General features: G+C 56.0%; 2 protein-coding genes across 4 annotated transcripts in view; one reads left to right on the top strand and one right to left on the bottom strand.

The window, feature by feature from the left end:
- The window catches only part of SMARCB1 (SWI/SNF related BAF chromatin remodeling complex subunit B1), a 36,358-nt gene extending 23,771 nt beyond the window's left edge, over positions 1 to 12,587 (top strand). For both annotated transcript variants that reach the window (XM_077874548.1, XM_077874550.1), the window contains exons 7-9: positions 3,606 to 3,796; positions 11,702 to 11,833; positions 12,246 to 12,587. In XM_077874548.1, coding sequence (XP_077730674.1) covers positions 3,606 to 3,796; positions 11,702 to 11,833; positions 12,246 to 12,285 — 363 coding nt within the window. In that variant the 3' untranslated portion in view covers positions 12,286 to 12,587. The remainder of the gene's footprint in view (positions 1 to 3,605; positions 3,797 to 11,701; positions 11,834 to 12,245) is intronic.
- Positions 12,588 to 14,800: 2,213 nt separating this feature from the next.
- The window catches only part of DERL3 (derlin 3), a 2,305-nt gene continuing 276 nt past the window's right edge, over positions 14,801 to 16,829 (bottom strand). For both annotated transcript variants that reach the window (XM_077874552.1, XM_077874553.1), the window contains exons 2-7: positions 16,792 to 16,829; positions 16,638 to 16,711; positions 16,407 to 16,500; positions 15,779 to 15,974; positions 15,142 to 15,232; positions 14,801 to 15,036 (exon numbers count right to left, since the gene is read on the bottom strand). The exon at positions 16,792 to 16,829 is cut by the window's right edge. In XM_077874552.1, the coding sequence (XP_077730678.1) occupies positions 14,955 to 15,036; positions 15,142 to 15,232; positions 15,779 to 15,974; positions 16,407 to 16,500; positions 16,638 to 16,711; positions 16,792 to 16,829 (575 nt within the window). In that variant the 3' untranslated portion in view covers positions 14,801 to 14,954. The remainder of the gene's footprint in view (positions 15,037 to 15,141; positions 15,233 to 15,778; positions 15,975 to 16,406; positions 16,501 to 16,637; positions 16,712 to 16,791) is intronic.

Here is a 16,829-nt window from a genome sequence, read left to right as displayed (position 1 = left end):
CCGCTGCGCCACCCAGGGATCCCTCTAGTATTTTGTTAAAGATTTTTACATCGATGTTTATAAGGAATATTGATTGGCCTGTAGTTTTTCCTTTCTGGTAGTATATGGCTTTGTTATATGGGCAACAAGTTATGAAGCGTTCTCTCCTCTTCAGTTTTTTGGCAGAATTTGAAAAGGATTGGTGCTAGTTCTTTCAGTGTTCGGTAGAATTCACCAGGGAAGCCATCAGATCCAGGGTTATTCTTTGTGAGGAAGTTTTTGTTTACTCATTCAGTGTCCTTACTTGTTAAATTTTTTATTTTATTATTATTATTTTTTAAAGATTTTATTTATTTATTTTTATAATTTTTTTTTTTTTTTTACGATTTTATGTATTTATTCATGAGAAACAGAGAGAGAGAGAGAGAGGCAGAGACACAGGCAGAGGGAGAAGCAGGCTCCATGCAGGGAGCCCGACATGGGACTCGATCCCGGATCTCCAGGATCATGCCCTGGGCTGAAGGCAGCGCTAAACCGCTGAGCCACCCAGGCTGCCCTTATTATTATTTCTTTTAACGTGGATCTTGAACTTGTGACCCAAGATCAAGAGTTACATGCTCTCTATGGGATGCCTGGGTGGCTCAGTGGTTGAACCTCTGCCTTTGGCTCAGGGTGTGATCCCGGAGTTCCAGGACCGAGTTCCAATTCGGGTCCCCTGCATGGAGCCTGCTTCTCCCTCTGCCTGTGTCTCTCTCTCTGTGTCTCCCATAAATAAATAAATAAAATCTTAAAAAAAAAAAAGTTGCATGCTCTCCTGACTGAGCCAGCCAGGTGCCCCAGTGGTTATTTCTTTTGAGAGAATCTGTTTTTCTTAACCCATTTTAGTTTCATATTCTGGCCAACCAGCAGACAAAGGGTATGACTGAGAAAGAAGGGGAACTTCATAGGAAAGAAAAGGGGCAGTGGGACCCTCACCTGCATTCTCACGTGTAGCCTCTCACCTCTGAAGGATTGCCCCGAGGACTCGGTTCTGTGCCTTGTCTTTGTCCTGTAACTGCGGCCTCACGGATCAGCTGCCCCCAACAACATGCTTCCAAATGGGTGGGCTTGGCCACGACCAGGGTCCTGCTGAGTCTAACCAGCTGGCTTCCTGATACTTTTTTCAGAATTTTTTTTTTTTGGTTTTGTTTTTGTTTTAAGTCCTGATAGGGCTTGTGGGAAGCTGTATAGAAAGTTAGCAGGCAGTTGAAAATCTGCCAGGATTTGCACCATCTCTCTTGACCAGAGGCTTTGTTGGCAACCTTTGTGAGGCCCTTTCAGGCTCTACAATCCCGCCTGTCATTCCCACCCTCGAGGTGCGTTTCCTGCCCGGCTCTAACACGAGGGCTTCATGGCACTAAGGCTGGACACGGCCCAGAGAAGCTCTGCTGCTGTGTTTATCAGGTCAGAGCCCTCATGGGCTTATGGCCGCGGGGACAGTGCCCACCTTGTAGGCACTGGAAACTGAAGGTCACACCAAGGTTTGGGTCAAGGGAACTCAAGGAGAGCTGGGTCCTTCCTTGAGGATATTCTTTGTTCTCTGGCTCCTGGGACATAGTGGAGGACAGGGATCTTTGCTGTGGTGGCACCTGAGGAGTGTCTTCACAAAGTGGTGCCTTAGCATGGAACAACCACTTAAAACAGATTTTTTTGGGGGGACTCTGGGACCATAGCCCAGACCTGGCTGCCTTTACCAGGGCACTTAGCACTGGTTGGCTGTGTTTCGTTTCAGGGGCTTGGGGGGTTCAGTGCTTCTCACAAGTCAAGCGATCAGGCTCTTCATAGCTGACCGGGCCCTGCCTGTGCAGGTGTATGTGGTGATAAGGGGTGGTAGTTGAGGAGGGGGTGGAGTCTGGCCCCAGTGCAGTACACCCCCTCAGGGGTCCTGGCCCTGCCCCATCTCTGGGCCCACTCAGAGTCCAGCTCCTCAGCGCCCCCCGAATCCCCACTGTTTCTTGGCTCCCTCCAGCAGAGGTCTCAGTGGCAGCCAGTGTCTCTTCTCTGCTCAGAACACTCCACAGACCTCCCAGATCCCTTTGTGGAAATTGGAGCCCTTAGGACAGCCTCAGGCCTAACTCTGCCCAGGACCCTTCTCTCTAAGGAGCTGCATGTCCTGCTGTCTGCCCATTTTGTTCTTCCTAAAATGCTGTCTCCCTGAGGAGGCAAGCTTGGGCCTCCTGACTAACATGGCCTCCTGTGTGCTTTCCAGCTGTCCCCTCATTTTCCCTTTAGGCCCTGGCCACATAGGCCATGTACCTCCCATTCACATATTTGACATGCTTGGGTGTCTCTCCCCCAACTGGAATGTCAACCCACGAAGATGGCTTTTTGTCGGAGAGACTCACGTTGTGTTCCCTGTGCCTCTCTTGATAGGCCCACACTCTGTAATTTTTAATAGATGCAAGCATTCTTGACCCAATTAATGGAGGGGACAGACAGCCCAGGCCACATGGCGCCGCCTGGTGGCGGAGAGGACTGCTGCTCTTGTACCCGGGGCAGGGCTTGCTGGGGCTGGCTGTGAACAACTATACTTGTCGGTCCTGTTGGGTCCCGCTTGATGTTTTTCTGTGGGCTGCCTGCTGCTTGACGTCTCCTTGGTCCCAGCATGCCCTCAGGGCTCATGAGCCTTGGTTTCCTGCAAGAAGGGGCAGCTCTTCCGTTCTGCAAACTGTCATTGGTCACCCAGTGTGAGCAGAACACGGAAATGGGAAAGGACAGGGGCCTCATTTACAGCGAGTGAAAAGTGGTGTGTAGGGTCCAGAGGTTCAGAGCTTCATGAACGGGGACAGGGAGTGAGATCCCACGCTTTCCTGAAGGCAGCGGGAAGGACCCACCCTGCATGGAGTGGGCCCTGAGCAGTGGCCACCTTGAGCATTGTCTTCAAAACCTGAGCACACAGCAATAGTAGGTGAAAGGGCCGGTGCACTGTGGCCTGTTCACTTGGGGAGCAGTGAGGGGTGGTCCCAGCCTTGTAGCCATTGGCGGAGCCTCGTGGACACAGTGCCCGGTGAACACAGCCAGACAGACCCTGGAGTGTCCTTCCTGTGTGACTCATTGACGCCCAGTTGCAGAGCAGTCCTGCTCATCTGCTGGATGAGGAGTAAAGATGGTGGTTCTGAATGCAGGTGTCATGGGGAGCTCCTGGGGCGCAGGCTATGTTCCATTGTGGTCTGGGTGCTGCACAGGCAAGGCCTGGACTGGCTGCAGGTTGCACGTCAGCAGAATGTCTGCTGGAAGTGTGGTAGGCGGGCCGGCCGTGGGCCTCTGCTGCCCACCCAGGCTTCACCTGCACCCTTGTGGGCTATTCACGTGGGGCAATCACACCTACTAGGAAGATAGGTGACTGTGCCAGGTCTTAAGCCAGAGCCTGTTGTGGCAATCCCAGCAGGCGTTGGTGTCATCTGTTGTTCTGGATGGGGACCTGTGGCCAGAAGGACGAAAGGTAGCCCCGGTCTCAGCTAGTGAGTGGTGGGCAGGGTCCAGGCTGGCCTGGCGGCTCCCCCGCTGGACTGTCTCGCCTCCTGGAGGCCTCCGAGGTTGGCATGGTTCTGTCCCTTCTCACTTATGTTCTTCGGTTCTTGCCCCAGCTGAACATCCACGTGGGGAACATTTCGCTGGTGGACCAGTTTGAATGGGACATGTCAGAGAAGGAGAACTCACCCGAGAAATTCGCCCTGAAGCTGTGCTCAGAGCTGGGGCTGGGTGGGGAGTTCGTCACCACCATTGCATACAGCATCCGGGGCCAGCTGAGCTGGCATCAGAAGACCTACGCCTTCAGGTAGGAGACCAGCTGAGCCCCTCCCTCGTTCTTCTCTAATCCCATTTTGGGGAAAAGACAGCTCCCTGTGCGTGGTGATGCCTTTGGTCTCTTTGGAGCCTCGGCCAGCTCAGCGGCCCTTTGTGGGCTCACTCCTCCCGCCTCGTGTATCTCCGTAGCAGGGCTCCCCATCCTCATCATGGTGCGGGGGGAGGGATGATGTATCTGCCTTCTCCGCACCCCACAGCCCCCTCCCCCTGCCGCCAGGGCCACATGCTGCTGCCAGCAGCCCCTCCACGGTATTCCTGCCCCACTGCCTCTGCACTCTTGCCTCTGTCAGGGATGGGTCACCCACCCCAGGATTTGTCATCTGACGGACTTGCCTTCTGTCTCAAACAAGGGCTGCTCCAAACAGCCCACTCCAGCTCGTGAGAATCAAGGGATCTCCAGCACTTTCTTTTATGATTCTGTTTTGCAATCAGTAAGTCAGAGACTAGTTGAGCACCCATGTTGGCTGGACCCTGTACTGGCAGCCATGGAAGATAAAGAGCCACATCCAGGCTGCCTGTGAAGGTGGAAGTAGAAGCAGAACATTCCAGTCCAGGATCCTGTGTGCCGGGGTGGGGGTGGGCCATGGGACGGGGGCTTCTGGAGAAGCAGATGTGCCTTTCCCATTGATGGTAGCCCCTAGAGTGCGCAGTGTGGGCCTGGTGGGAGGTGGGAGTTGGCAAGTGTTAACTAATAGTAGAGCTTGCCCGCCTCAGGACTGTTCCCCCATAACCAGCCCTGTTCCCTGAGCTCCTCTTCCACTTGGGAAAGTGTAGTCTGGGGGTGGTGCTGAGTATCCCTGCATCAAAACAGGATGTTAGGTTTTATGCTGCTCATCAAACTGTCATCGTCTACATTTGGCGATCATTACTCAGGGACCACAGCTTAAAATGGCACATACGGAGCAAGTACGAAGGTCTTTTTGGAAAGATAGGACAGATGATGGAGCTCGTGAGTATGTTTGTGTCTCAGCTGATTTTCCCAGAAATCCCAGGAGACTGCTTTCTTACTGCTTCCTGTAAATCTGAGCAAGAGAGAAGGAATGACCATACACTTTCAGGGCTTGAGATCATGGCCCTGGGAAACCACTGAGCTCTGTGGGGGTCCAAGCACCGCCTGTGCTCCCGACATCCGGCTAAGACAGCACATGTGTCACCTCGTGTAACCCCTCAGCTGCCCTACCGACCAGGTGGTCCTGCTTCCCAGAGTCCAGGCCTTGGGAGGAGGCATCAGTGAGCCACCGTGTGGTGGTGTCTGGCTCTCGTGAAATCCTGCTTGAGGTTGGCTGTGTGTGTCCAGGCATGCTAAGCTTGAGGCAAGGCCAATGGGCCCGAAGACCAGTCTGGGTGATCTTGCTTCCTGGAGTATGCCCTGAGGTCCTGTCCCGGGAGGTAGTGATGTGGTACAGGTCATGAGAGTGACATCGACCCCAGATACCTCATCCCCCAGATGCCAATTGAGTCAGAATCCATGTTCTGATTGGCAGATGCTGGGGGTGGGGGTGGGGGTGGGGGAGGGTTATGCAGCTCAAAGCAGCAGGACCCGGAGGATGTAGGCACATGGGGCAGCATCCCTCCTGCTCTGATCCGGGGGTGATCTGAGCCATCCTAAAGCCTTTGTCAAGCTTCAGGGTGTCAGCAGTGTGCCAGACAGCTCCAGAGCAGGCCCCTGTCAGGAGTGCCTAGTGGTAGCATGTCCTGACTTCCAGATGATCCCCCACCCCCATCCCTGTCTCAGAAGCCACTCAGGCATTCCAGTCGGGAGGACGGGGGTATCACAGAGCTCTGTTCACTGCAGTCCGGAGTGCTGAGCACTCAGGTGTCACATCCTCAGGATGGCAGGCAGGGCCACTTACTGGGGATGGGGATAAGCACGCATCCCCTCCCGAGCAGCCCAGGCCCACCAGGCAGGAGGGACACAGCCAGCCTGGGATCGGGGAGGCAGCTCCAGCGCCTCCTTTTTGCATCAGGATGGCTACCTGTGTTTTCCCAGCTGACCAGGCCTCATCAGCTCCTTACACTAAGCGTGGCCTGTTGTGTGTACTGTGTGTGGTCTGAGCAACCAGATGCACTAGAAAGAACTTGCAAGACAGGGAGGGGAGCTTAGGGTCAGAGGCTGGCTTGTTACACGCTTCATCGTCCAGGGAACAGAACTGTGGCCTTCTAAGGCAAGCAAGGGAGGGGATTGCAGCTTGACCCTGCCCCACATTATCGCCACCGCACCACGCCATCCCAGGAGCTCAGACCGCTCTTGACTCTCCCCAGGGAGACCAGTGTCAGCCCTTCTCTCTGGGCCACTCCCCGGGGGAAGTTGAGTGAGCTGCACGTGCCCAGGGCCAAGGGCCACTGGTCCGTGGAGGGCGGGACCAGGAGCCCCCACCTGGTCTCTGCTGCACAACAGCTTGGCAACTGCTAAGTCACATGACTCCTTAAAAGGGGCTTTAAATCCTGGGCCTCCATCAGCCCGTGTTGTAAATGCATGTGATATAATTATATGTAAATTGTGAATTCCCACAAACTGGTCCTGTCTGTCTCCCCAAAGACCAAGCTAGCATCTTGGACCGAGGACCAAACCAGTGCCATCCTCGGCGATGGTGGCATTGAGTTGTGTCCACAGTGGAGCAAGGCGAGCTGCTAGTCACAGGATATGTGTGAGCAGACGCAAAACGCCCACAAACAAGTCAGGAGAGGCAGGGCAGAGAAGAGGCTGCTTCCCTTCAGCTGTGGGACTGGCAAGACTGATGTGGACAAGCGTGAGGAGGGCCCCTGGCATGTGGCAAATAGATTAAAGGCCTTAAGCTCCTAGAGGAGAGCTGGACGACATAGAGATGTCCAGGGGCCAGCAGGATGGAGCAAAGACAGTGAGTTGTAGGAGGGGGACAGGGTTCCACCACAGGAAGGGCTGGGCTGAGCATAGCATGTGAGGGTGTCAGACATTCACCCTGCGAGCTGCTTGCTACCTTGAGGAGAGTTACATCAGTAGAGTTACTGGCACCTCCTCTAGGCCAGCTCTGTGCCTGTGGCTGGGGACAGAGAAAAAACAGTACCCTGTCTAGGAGAGGGGACTTGTGTGCAGCTGCCAAAGGTTATCAGAGGCTGCAGCATGGGGTGAGGTGGCCAGGCAGGCTGGGAGGAAGCTGGAGACAGGCAAAGAGTCAGGGAACCTGGCCACTGGGCCTGATGGGGGACAGAAAGGTAGTGTCCCTGGCACAGATCAGTGTGGGGAGACACCGGGGTCATTTTGGACTTGCTGACTGTGAGCCACAGAGGTTACTCCTGGAACTCTGTCCACCTGACTAGAGCAGGGCTTGCTTGCCTGCTTGTCCTTTTTTATAACAGCTTCTTTGAGGTGTGATGTGCATCTGGTACAGCCCTCTGACCTAGCGCCAGCTGTTCGGTGCTTTATAGGATCTGCAGAGGCACAGCCCTCACGGTTTGAGAGCATTTTCATCATCCCAAAGGAAGCTTCTCCCCCTTTACCAGCCATCGCCCTGCCCCCACGGCTCTCAGCCCTGGGCAACTACTGATCTGCTTTCCATCGAGTTGCCTGTTCTGGGTACTCAGTATAAATAGAAATCATAGAGCACATGGTCTTTTGTGGCTGGCTCCTTAGTGTCATGTCTCCCCGTGGGAGCCTGTATCCGAGTTTCATTCCTTTTTGTGGCTGAGGAATATTCCATCATACAGTTGGACCATATTTTATTTTACCCAGCCAGCAGGTGATGGACAGTTGCGTTGTCACTTTTTGGCTGTTAACAGTAGTGCTGTGAGCATTCGTGTACAAGTTTCTGTTTGAACACCTGTTTTCAATGCTGCGGGTAGATACCTAGGAGTGGAGTTGCTGGGTCAGGTGGTAGCTATGTTTAGCATTTGGAGGGACTGCCCGACTGCTTTCCAAAGGAGCCACACTATTTTACTTCCTGCCAGCAGAGCCAGGCTTCTGGTCCCTCTGCATTCTTGCCAGCATTTGTTATCCGACTTCTTGATTCTAGCCATCCTAGAGGAGGGAGGAGTGGGATCTTGTGGTTTTGATTTGCTTCTCCCTGATGACTAATGACATTGAGCATCTTGGGTGCCATTGGGCACCTGTCTATCACCTTTGGAAAAATGGCTACTCAGGTCCCCTGTTTTTTTTTTTTTTTTTTTTTTTTTTTTAAAGGTTTTATTTATCCACTCATGAGAGAGACACAGAGGGAGAGAGAGGCAGAGACACAGGCAGAGGGAGAAGCAGGCTCCATGCAGGGAGCCCGATGTGGGACTCGATCCAGGGTCTCCAGGATCATGCCCCAGGCTGCAGGTGGCGCTAAACCGCTGCGCCACCGGGGCTGCCCAGATCCCCTGTTTTTTATTTGGGTCACTTGTATTTTTATTATTGAGTTGTATTTCATTATTGAGTTGTAAGTGTTCTTTATATATTCTAGATACAAGCTCCATATCAGAGATGTGATTTGCAGATACTTCCTTCTACTTTGCGGGTTGTCTTTGCACTTTCATGACAGTGTCCTTTGAAACACAAAGATTTTATTTTTGTATTTTTAAGTTTTTTTTAAGTAATCTCTATACCCCACGTGGGGCTTGAACCTACAACCACAAGATCAAGAGTCTCACACTTCATCAGCTGAGCCAGCCAGGTACCCCTGAAGCATAAAAGTTTTAACATAGTCTGGTTTTTGTTGCTCGCACTTTTTTTTTTTTTTTTAAGATTTTATTTTTAATCTCAACACCCAACGTGGGGCCCAAACTCACAACCCCGAGATCAAGCTCCACCAACTAAGCCAGCCAGGCGCCCCTACCTATGCTCTAAAAAGCATTACAAAATATGATACCCACGTGCTCGCTTCGGCAGCACATATACTAAAATTAATGTGATACCCACAAAACCACTGCCTAATCCAGCAGGTCATCTTGTCCTAATGCCATTTGTTGGAAAGATTGGTCTTTCCCGTGGTGTGGACTTTGGCACCACGGACAAGTCTGTTGACCATAAAGAGGATGATGTTAGGTTTTGTCTCCCCCTTCTCTCTGTTGAGTGGCCATGGACAAGTCATTTTCCTCAAAGGCTCTGTCTTCCTCGTCTGTGGAGTGGGCATAGTTGTGCTGCTTGACAGGCATTTTGTATCACGTGAGGGCATAAAAGTGAGGTCACACAGAGAGAACTCTACAAGCTGCACCACAGACACTCTCTCACCTCAGCCACAGCCTCCCCTGCCTGGGCTCTGCGTCCCCACCTGGACTCTGCAGGGGGGTAGGAGTATCTGGGATCCCATGTAGCCTTGAAGCCATGATGCACAATCTCCTCAGACGAGTGGGAGGCAAGGTGGCTCCCCCGCCTCTGTGTTTGTCCCAAACCCGAGGCAGGCCTGCTGGCTCCAGGCCCATTCTTACAGGGTTGGATAGAGCAGTTCTTATTTTAGAACAAACCCACTGGAGTGGAATCTTCCCAGAGCCAAAGGGAGGTAAACAACGGGGCCTCCAGGACCTACTCACGAGCTTTTGTTTAAATTAAGAGGAAAACATGTTTTGCTCCCTTCCGCGTGGGCTTGGCGCCTTTCATGTCTGTCCTCCCGAGGAAGGCGGCTGGGAGCCCTTGAGGTGAGGGATGATGTTTGGGTCTGTGGCTGGATGGTTCAGCATTGCCAAACCACTGCACTGGCTGTGGAACCACTGTCAGGAGCTGCTGAGGAGGGTTGGCCCCAGGATACTGCAGGCGGGGGCTTGGCACTTCCCCTGTCACTGGCCTCTGAGTCACCGGCTCTTTCTTGGGCTTTGGGGCCTAGCTCCGGCAGCAAGAGGTGAGACCCACTTCTGCAGAGGAGCCAGGGTAGCCCTGGGTGGCTGGTGATGGCCTCAGTCCATGCACTGGGCTGTGCCCCATCTGCTCACGGTCCTTGAGACGCCAGGATGAGGAGAGGAGCACGAGGGAGGCCAGAACATACCAGCTGGCAGCATGAGGAGCAGGGCCTCTAGTCGGGCCTGGGTGGATGACCCTCTCCAGTGGGCCACACACAGCCTTGGGCACAAGCTATAGGGAGACCGTGTGAACAAGGCTCCTGGCCCCTAGACATACATTGGCTCAGTGGACATACATTGGCTGCTTTAAATAACAGTAATCTTCTGAAAAGCTCTCAGAGCCACAATATTGTTCCTTTTTTCCAATTGAAGTATCAAAACCCAGACTGTCCGGTCAGGGTCCTCTGGGTGCCTCTCCTGGGCCCTGCCTGCCTTTACTCTGCCCAGAGCGAACTGAGTCTTGCAAGGCTCCAGGCTGCAACTGGGCAGACATCTGACAGGGCTGGCCTTCTGGGGGCTGCCGAGCCTCGGGAGGCAGGTGCAGGCTGCCCAGCTGGAGCAGAGAGAAAAGGGCCTGATGAGGCCGGGGTGACGGTGGAGAGAGGGTGGGAGAGATCACTGTTAGGGCTATGCTGAGGCCTGCCTCCCAGGCCAGGAGTTGGAGCGTCAGCTCTGAAGCATCCTTGCCTCTTCAGCCTTCTGTCTGTCACACAGGCTTGGAAACCAAGGCCCAGGGAGCTGACAGCTCAGCTGTGTCCTCCCTCCCCTGACACTCCTTTTTTTTTCTTTTGTTAAAGACTTATTTATTTATTTATGATAGACATGGTGGGGGAGGGGGGCAGAGACACAGGCAGAGAGAGAAGCAGGCTCCATGCAGGGAGCCCAACGCGGGACTCGATCCCGGGACTGCAGGATCGCGCCCTGGGCCAAAGGCAGGCGCTAAACCGCTGAGCCACCTGAGGATCCCCTCCCCTGGCACTCCTGTGTGTATCTCCCCCACCCCTACCTCCACCCCCACCGCTGTGTGTCCTTACCAAGAGGGTGCACAGGTGGCCATCCGGGTGGTCATCGAGGGGCCGTAGAGTGATCAGGGGACAAGGGTCTCAGGCTTAGCTGTCTGCCCTAAGCAAATAGGCCAGCTCTCTGGAGTTTAGTTGGGCCAGTGAAATGCACTGAGGGGCAAATGTATGGAATATTCAGGAGCAGGTCAGCCCAGCAGCCTTCTGTGATGAAGTATCAAGGCTAGTGGGTCTTGGCCCCGGGCACAGAATGGGGCCGACCACCCTCCCTTGCCTCCCCAGTGCCCTGGTCACAGGGAACCACCTCTGCTGGGAGCGCCCTGCCCAGGCTTCAGACCAGAGACAGCAGGGGCCTGCTTGAGAGTGCTTGGAAGAGAAGCTGTTGTTGTGGGGGACCTGGCGTTTCCTTTTTCATTTTTTTTTTTTTAAGATTGAGTGATTGATTTATGATAGAGAGAGAGAGAGAGGCGGAGACACAGGAGGAGAGAGAAGCAGGCTCCATGCCGGGAGCCCGACGTGGGACTCGATCCCGGGACTCCAGGATCATGCCCTGGGCCAAAGGCAGACACTAAACCACTGAGCTACCCAGGGATCCCTTCATTTTTTTTAATGTGAAATCTCAAAGGAATTTTTTTTTAAGATTTATTTTATTTATGTATTCATGAGAGAGAGAGAGGCAGAGACACAGGCAGAGGGAGAAGCAGGCTCCTTACAGGGAGCCCGTCGTGGGACTCGATCCCCGGTGTCCAGGATTATACCCTGGGCTGAAGGTGGCGCTAAACCACTGAGCCACCTGAGCTGCCCGGACCTGGCATTTCCGGGGACTGTGCCTTGAGGTTCAGGTGACAGGTGGATGACTGGGCCACTCCTGTCAGGAGTGCTGTTCTGAGGAGCCGGGCATAGAAATGGCCAGTGGGGAGGAGGCAGAGGAAGTAGCAGGAAAGGCCTGGGCCTTCCTGCCATGCGCTGGCTCCAGTGTTCTAACAGGGGGTGGGCACTGGTGTCTGGGGGGCCTTTCTAGCTGCTACTCTGTGAACCAGCAGTTACCACCCCCCATCCCCGGCCCACAGTGAGAACCCCCTCCCCACGGTGGAGATTGCCATTCGGAACACAGGTGATGCTGACCAGTGGTGTCCACTGCTGGAGACTCTGACAGATGCTGAGATGGAAAAGAAGATCCGCGACCAGGACAGGAACACAAGGTACCCCCCACCCCTCCAGGCCCCTTGAAGTTGGCTCTGCCCAAAGGCAATGTCTTGCAGGCAGAGGAGGGACCCAGTGACCTGGTTTCTGGGAGACGGGCCCTGGGTGATAAGTCCCAATGTAGCCCCTGGGTGGGTTCCCCTGTGGGAAACAAAAATAAGCCCTCAGATTGGGTCTGACCACCGCCCAGACCTACCTGCCTGGAGCCCTGGAGAGGTGGGCTGGGTTGAGATAGGGCAGCTCCAGGGCCTCGAGCAGCAGACAGGCTCAAGCAGAGCAAGGAGGCTGGGGATCCCCCCACCATGTCCTAGCTCTGTCCCCACTCCACTGGCTGCACTAGAATCCTTGGGGGAGGGCAGCCACCCAGGTCTGGAAGCTGGCTCCGGGTCACTGCCTACTCTCCTCCTGCAGGCGTATGAGGCGTCTTGCCAACACTGCCCCAGCCTGGTAACCGGCCCATTGGTGCGTGGCTCCCACGGAGCGTTCAGAAGATCGGACCGCCTCTCCTTCATCTTCTGGCAAGGAGGGAAAGGGACAGGCCGGGGCCATCCTGAGGAGTATGGGGCGTGGGGAGGGCTTCCGGTCACCCTCCCCTGGGCACACATTCCATTTGTTGGGCCCTAGTCGCCACCCAAGTCTCTGGTCAGAAAGAGGCCTCGTTTTTGAGTTGTGTTTTGTTTTTGTATAGGAGCCCCAGGTAGGGCTAGCAACACTTTTTAAATAAAGACAACAGGTCATGTTCATTTTTTCAAAGTGGTAGCATAAAAAATAAGAATGGGCACAAGGAGCAGGGCGTGGCTGGGGTGGTGTGTGGCCAAGGCTGGCATGCCAGCACGCTCACCCTTCTCTGCCCGGGAGCCCCAGGTGGACAGGTGGGAGCTAATAAGGCTGCATCCAAGGCCAGTCAGAGCACAGTGCTGCTTTTCCTCAGGCCCCCAAGCCTGGCACCCGCCTGCTGTGCCGTCTCATACAGACGGGCAGAAGTGAAGTCATGAGGCTCACAGGGCAGGGGGCCCACTTACCTTTCAGTGAGAGCCCCCACCCCCACGCCCCCTTTGCTTGGCCTTGTGGAGCAGCTTAGGCTTTCCTGCTGTTCTTGGGCTCTGCTGTGTCCAGGTTGTCGTACCTCCTCCTCCCACCACCCCCGCTCCCCACCAGGAGCATTGCTTTCCTGGAGCCCCTTGCAACAGCCGTGTCCTCTGTGGGGGCTCCACAGGGGCATCACCAGCAGGGATGCCCGAGGGCCTGTGACTGGCTGTTCCAGCCCTGGCCGATGTGCACCGCTCTTGACACACCTCCCAGCAGCAGGTGGTTGGGGCCAGCTCCACCCCTGGCTGGTACCATGAGCCAGGCCAGCTCCTCTCTGTCAGGTCAGTCATGAGGAATAAGGCACGTGGAGCAGCATGCTGCCTGGTGCCAGCTGTGGGGTGATATGGTGTGTTGAGAAGAAGGCATAGCCCTGGGCTTCGTCTCAGCTCTGCCCCCAATGAACTGCTTCTTGTCTAACGTGGAAGTGTCCCCACTCCACAGGAGGGACGTGGGCTCGTGAGGGTGGCATGTGTGGGTCAACTCACTGTGCCGAGCACTGGCTGGTGTACTGGGCACATAGCCAGTCTTACCAGAGAACAGGCCCAGACCCCCAGCACTGGGCTGGTGCCTTCAGCTGCTGCCAGGTCTTCCCTGCAGGTCAGGGCTGCTCTGCTCCCCAGGAGCCTGGCAGCGGCATGATGGCTCCTGGTTCCCAGTCTGAGTCCCACACTGGCCGAGGGCAGAGCTCTGAGTAGGAATTGGGGTCTTCACTGCCAGGGTAGATGGGCCTGGCCCTCTGGGCTGGGGGTCCTCTGATGTCCTGGGACATGACAGCTCCTGGCTCCCAGGGAGTCTGTACTCAAGCCCCCTGCCCTTCATCCAGGAGTGCAACTTGCTGGAGGCCCACACTTAGGAGACAGTTGGGCTTCATGTGAGGCCTTGAACAAAGAGGAAGATTCCAGGCCTGGGCTTCACTGGCCGTGGAGACAAGTGGGCTCCCTTGCTGAAGGGTTTGCTTGGTCGTTTGCCCCTACAACTGATAGGATGGAATGAATCCTTCCCACCTCAGCCCCTCTGGGCGGGCCGGTGCATCAGGCCCAGGGGCTGAGCCCTCGCTTTGAGCACTCTTGGCCCACATTGCTGCAGTGCCAGCTGTGACTCCACAAGGTTTCCCTACAAAATTAAGGTCAGACTGCATGGTGAATACCTGTGTTTTCTGTGAACGTGACAGCCTATGGCTGGAGGAGCCCTTATGCTTGCTGCTGATCATCGGGGAAAAATACCGTAATTCAGACGGGTCTAGGGCAATAAGGAAAGTTGGCCATGTTGTCTGGTGCCTGCTGGGGATCAGATCAGGCTCCCACGGTCCTCAGTTAAAAACATCAGGGAGAGAACTTTGTAGAACTCTGTCGCGGTAAAAATTTCTCAAAGCTTTGTGGTCACAAGAAGGGCAAAGAACCCCATCCTGGCCCTGTGCTGCACCTGACCCCATGGAGCCTTGGCCAAGTCCATTAACTGCTAGAGAGTGGAGTAAAGGTCCACATGTTGTTGATGAGGGACAGGAAGAGCCAAATGAGGCATCAGCCTGAGGGCTGCAGACTGGGCTTGGCATGACAGGAACATCCCAGCTAATGAGACCTCGTCAGGTCCCTTGCTGCCTGGCGGGAACAGAAATCCGTGCAGGTGGGATTTGCGTGAAGCTCCATTGAGGCACTGGCAAAGTTGGAGTGAGAACCCCAAGCTTATCTATAAGCTCAAAGCTGCTGGGGAACCTTGGGCAGGTTCTTGAGCCCCTCTGGGTCTCCCATCCTACCTTCTACAGTTGGCCTGAGAGGGCAGGCCAGGCTTGGTGGCCTCAGGTCAAGGCCAACAGCACCTGCTCAGCATGGAAGGGTGTGGCCAGCCGAGGCAGGGAGCCAGTGCTGCGGGCAGAGAAATGCAGGTCATTCTGTTTATTTGGATTGGCCCTGAACACCAGCCCAGTCTCCAGGACAGGTTGCTCTCCCTGTAAGTGGGAGATAGGGGTGGGATGGAGGCCTGCCAGAGGCCAGGAAAACAGGACCCTGGGGCTGTCCCTGGCCCTGGGTAGGGTCATTGCTGTAGGGGTCCTGGCTGCTCCTCCGGGAGGGGCAGGTAATTGGGGTCCTCCTGTGGGGCATCCAGTAGCAGCTTCCTGTAGGGAGGTGCCTGCACTGAGCTGAGGCCAGCAACGGTCCCCACTAGGGCAGGGAGCCATCTGAGGGAGGGTAAGGGGAGAAATGTCATCTCTAGCACTCACAGGAAGCGGGGGGTCAGCAGCAGCCTCTTGCCTCCAGGCTGGTTGGGGAAGACATCCTCTAGGAAGTAGTAAATGTGGCCCACCGCAATCCCTGTAGGAGAGCCAAGGACAGCTAAGGCCACCTTCCACAGTCCGGAGCCTGGGCCAGCATAGCCTGCTCCCCACCTCCATGCGCAGTTCTGGAGGCGCAGCCAGGACAAGTAACCTCGGGCCCCACAGCATAAGTACCCATGACAACCTGCCAGATGTTCTGTACTGCCAGCCCAGGGTGGGGCCAGGGTTGACCCTGAAGGGCAGGCTTACCTGGCCCAGAAGTGGGCAGGACCTGGGGAGGGAAGGGCCTGAGAACATGGGGGAAATAGGAGCCAAAGCTGGAATCTTGACGCCTATCCCCACCCTGGTGAGGACCCACATGAGCATCAGTACATCAGACCTGAAGAAAGGAAGCTTGTAGCTGGCTGGCTAGTTCAAGGGGCCAGAAAAACAGAGGAGCTGGCGGGGCAGGAAGAGGGGACGTGAGGACAGGTGAGAGATCCAGTGCAGGTGGGAGGGAGGGCTCTGGGACAGCGGCAGCCAGCCTGAGGCGGCAGGTGCCAGACCGTCTGTTTGGGGAGGGCAGGTGCACAGGCAGGCTCACCCAGCAGGTCCACGAGAATCGAGTTGCCCAGCAGCAGTGAGAAACCCATGAGCGCCCAGGGCAGGAATGGTGCATGGAAGGTGAGGAGGCCAAAGAAGTTGACCCTCACTCGGGGGTTGCGGCGGCTCCACACGTACACCAGCATGACTGTGAGGGCCTGGCCCAGGAAGAACAGGCTGCCCAGGAGCCCCAGCAGCTGAGCCAGAGTCAAGGTGTGTGTGTGGGGGGGGGGGGGGCTTCCCTGGTGCAGGTCTCAGAGCCCCTGCCGCGGACCCCTGGAATCCTCCCTCCTCCCCCCATGTGCCACTCCCCGATCAAGATGTGCCCTTCCGATCGAGGCCACGCTGTGGCCTTCAGGCTCCACGTGATCCGTCCTGCTTGTCCTCTGGGCCCCAGCCTGCGAGCACCCCAGCTGGCTCCGCTGCACCCGGCCCTGTGGTGGTGTGTACGGCCTGGAGAGCTGGCGCTGGCATCCGGAGCTGAGCACATGATGTATGCTAGATACATCCTGAGCTGGCGGGGACCGCCCTGTCCCCCTCCGGCCGGGGTGCCCATGTCGGCCCCATGGCCGACACAGGCTGGGCCCAGAGGCGCTGCGGCCTGAAGTTTCAGCGCCCGGGAAGGATACGGTCATGAGGACGCCCCCGAAGAGAAACATGAAGACGAAGTCGGCCGTGCGGCCGCGGAAGGAGCCCTCCTCCAGCATGCGGCAGTAGCGGAACCTGCGGCGTCCGTGAAGGAAGTGCCACCCGGCAGAGCCTCAGTTTCCCCGCTCCGGGCCTCCCGCAGCCCGGCGAGCCGCCCCCCAGCCCGGCGGGCCGCCCCACCCCGACGCCTGGGGCCGCGCGGCGCAGGATACACGAAAAGCATGTTGAAGAAGAAGCTGAATCCCAGGGGCCCGAAGAAGAGGAAGTTGGTGACGAGCCTCCAGACCTACGGGGACCGAGGAGAGGCGGGCTGTCAGGCGCGGGCCAGGGGCCGGCCGACAGGTGCAACGGGCGGGGCAGCCTCACCTGGAACTTCCGGAAGACGAGGTGCGGGTTGAAATAGA

This window comes from Canis aureus, chromosome 27 (assembly GCF_053574225.1).
Source record: "Canis aureus isolate CA01 chromosome 27, VMU_Caureus_v.1.0, whole genome shotgun sequence".
NCBI classification, from domain to species: domain Eukaryota; kingdom Metazoa; phylum Chordata; class Mammalia; order Carnivora; family Canidae; genus Canis; species Canis aureus.
This window is presented reverse-complemented; position numbering and strand designations above follow the sequence as displayed.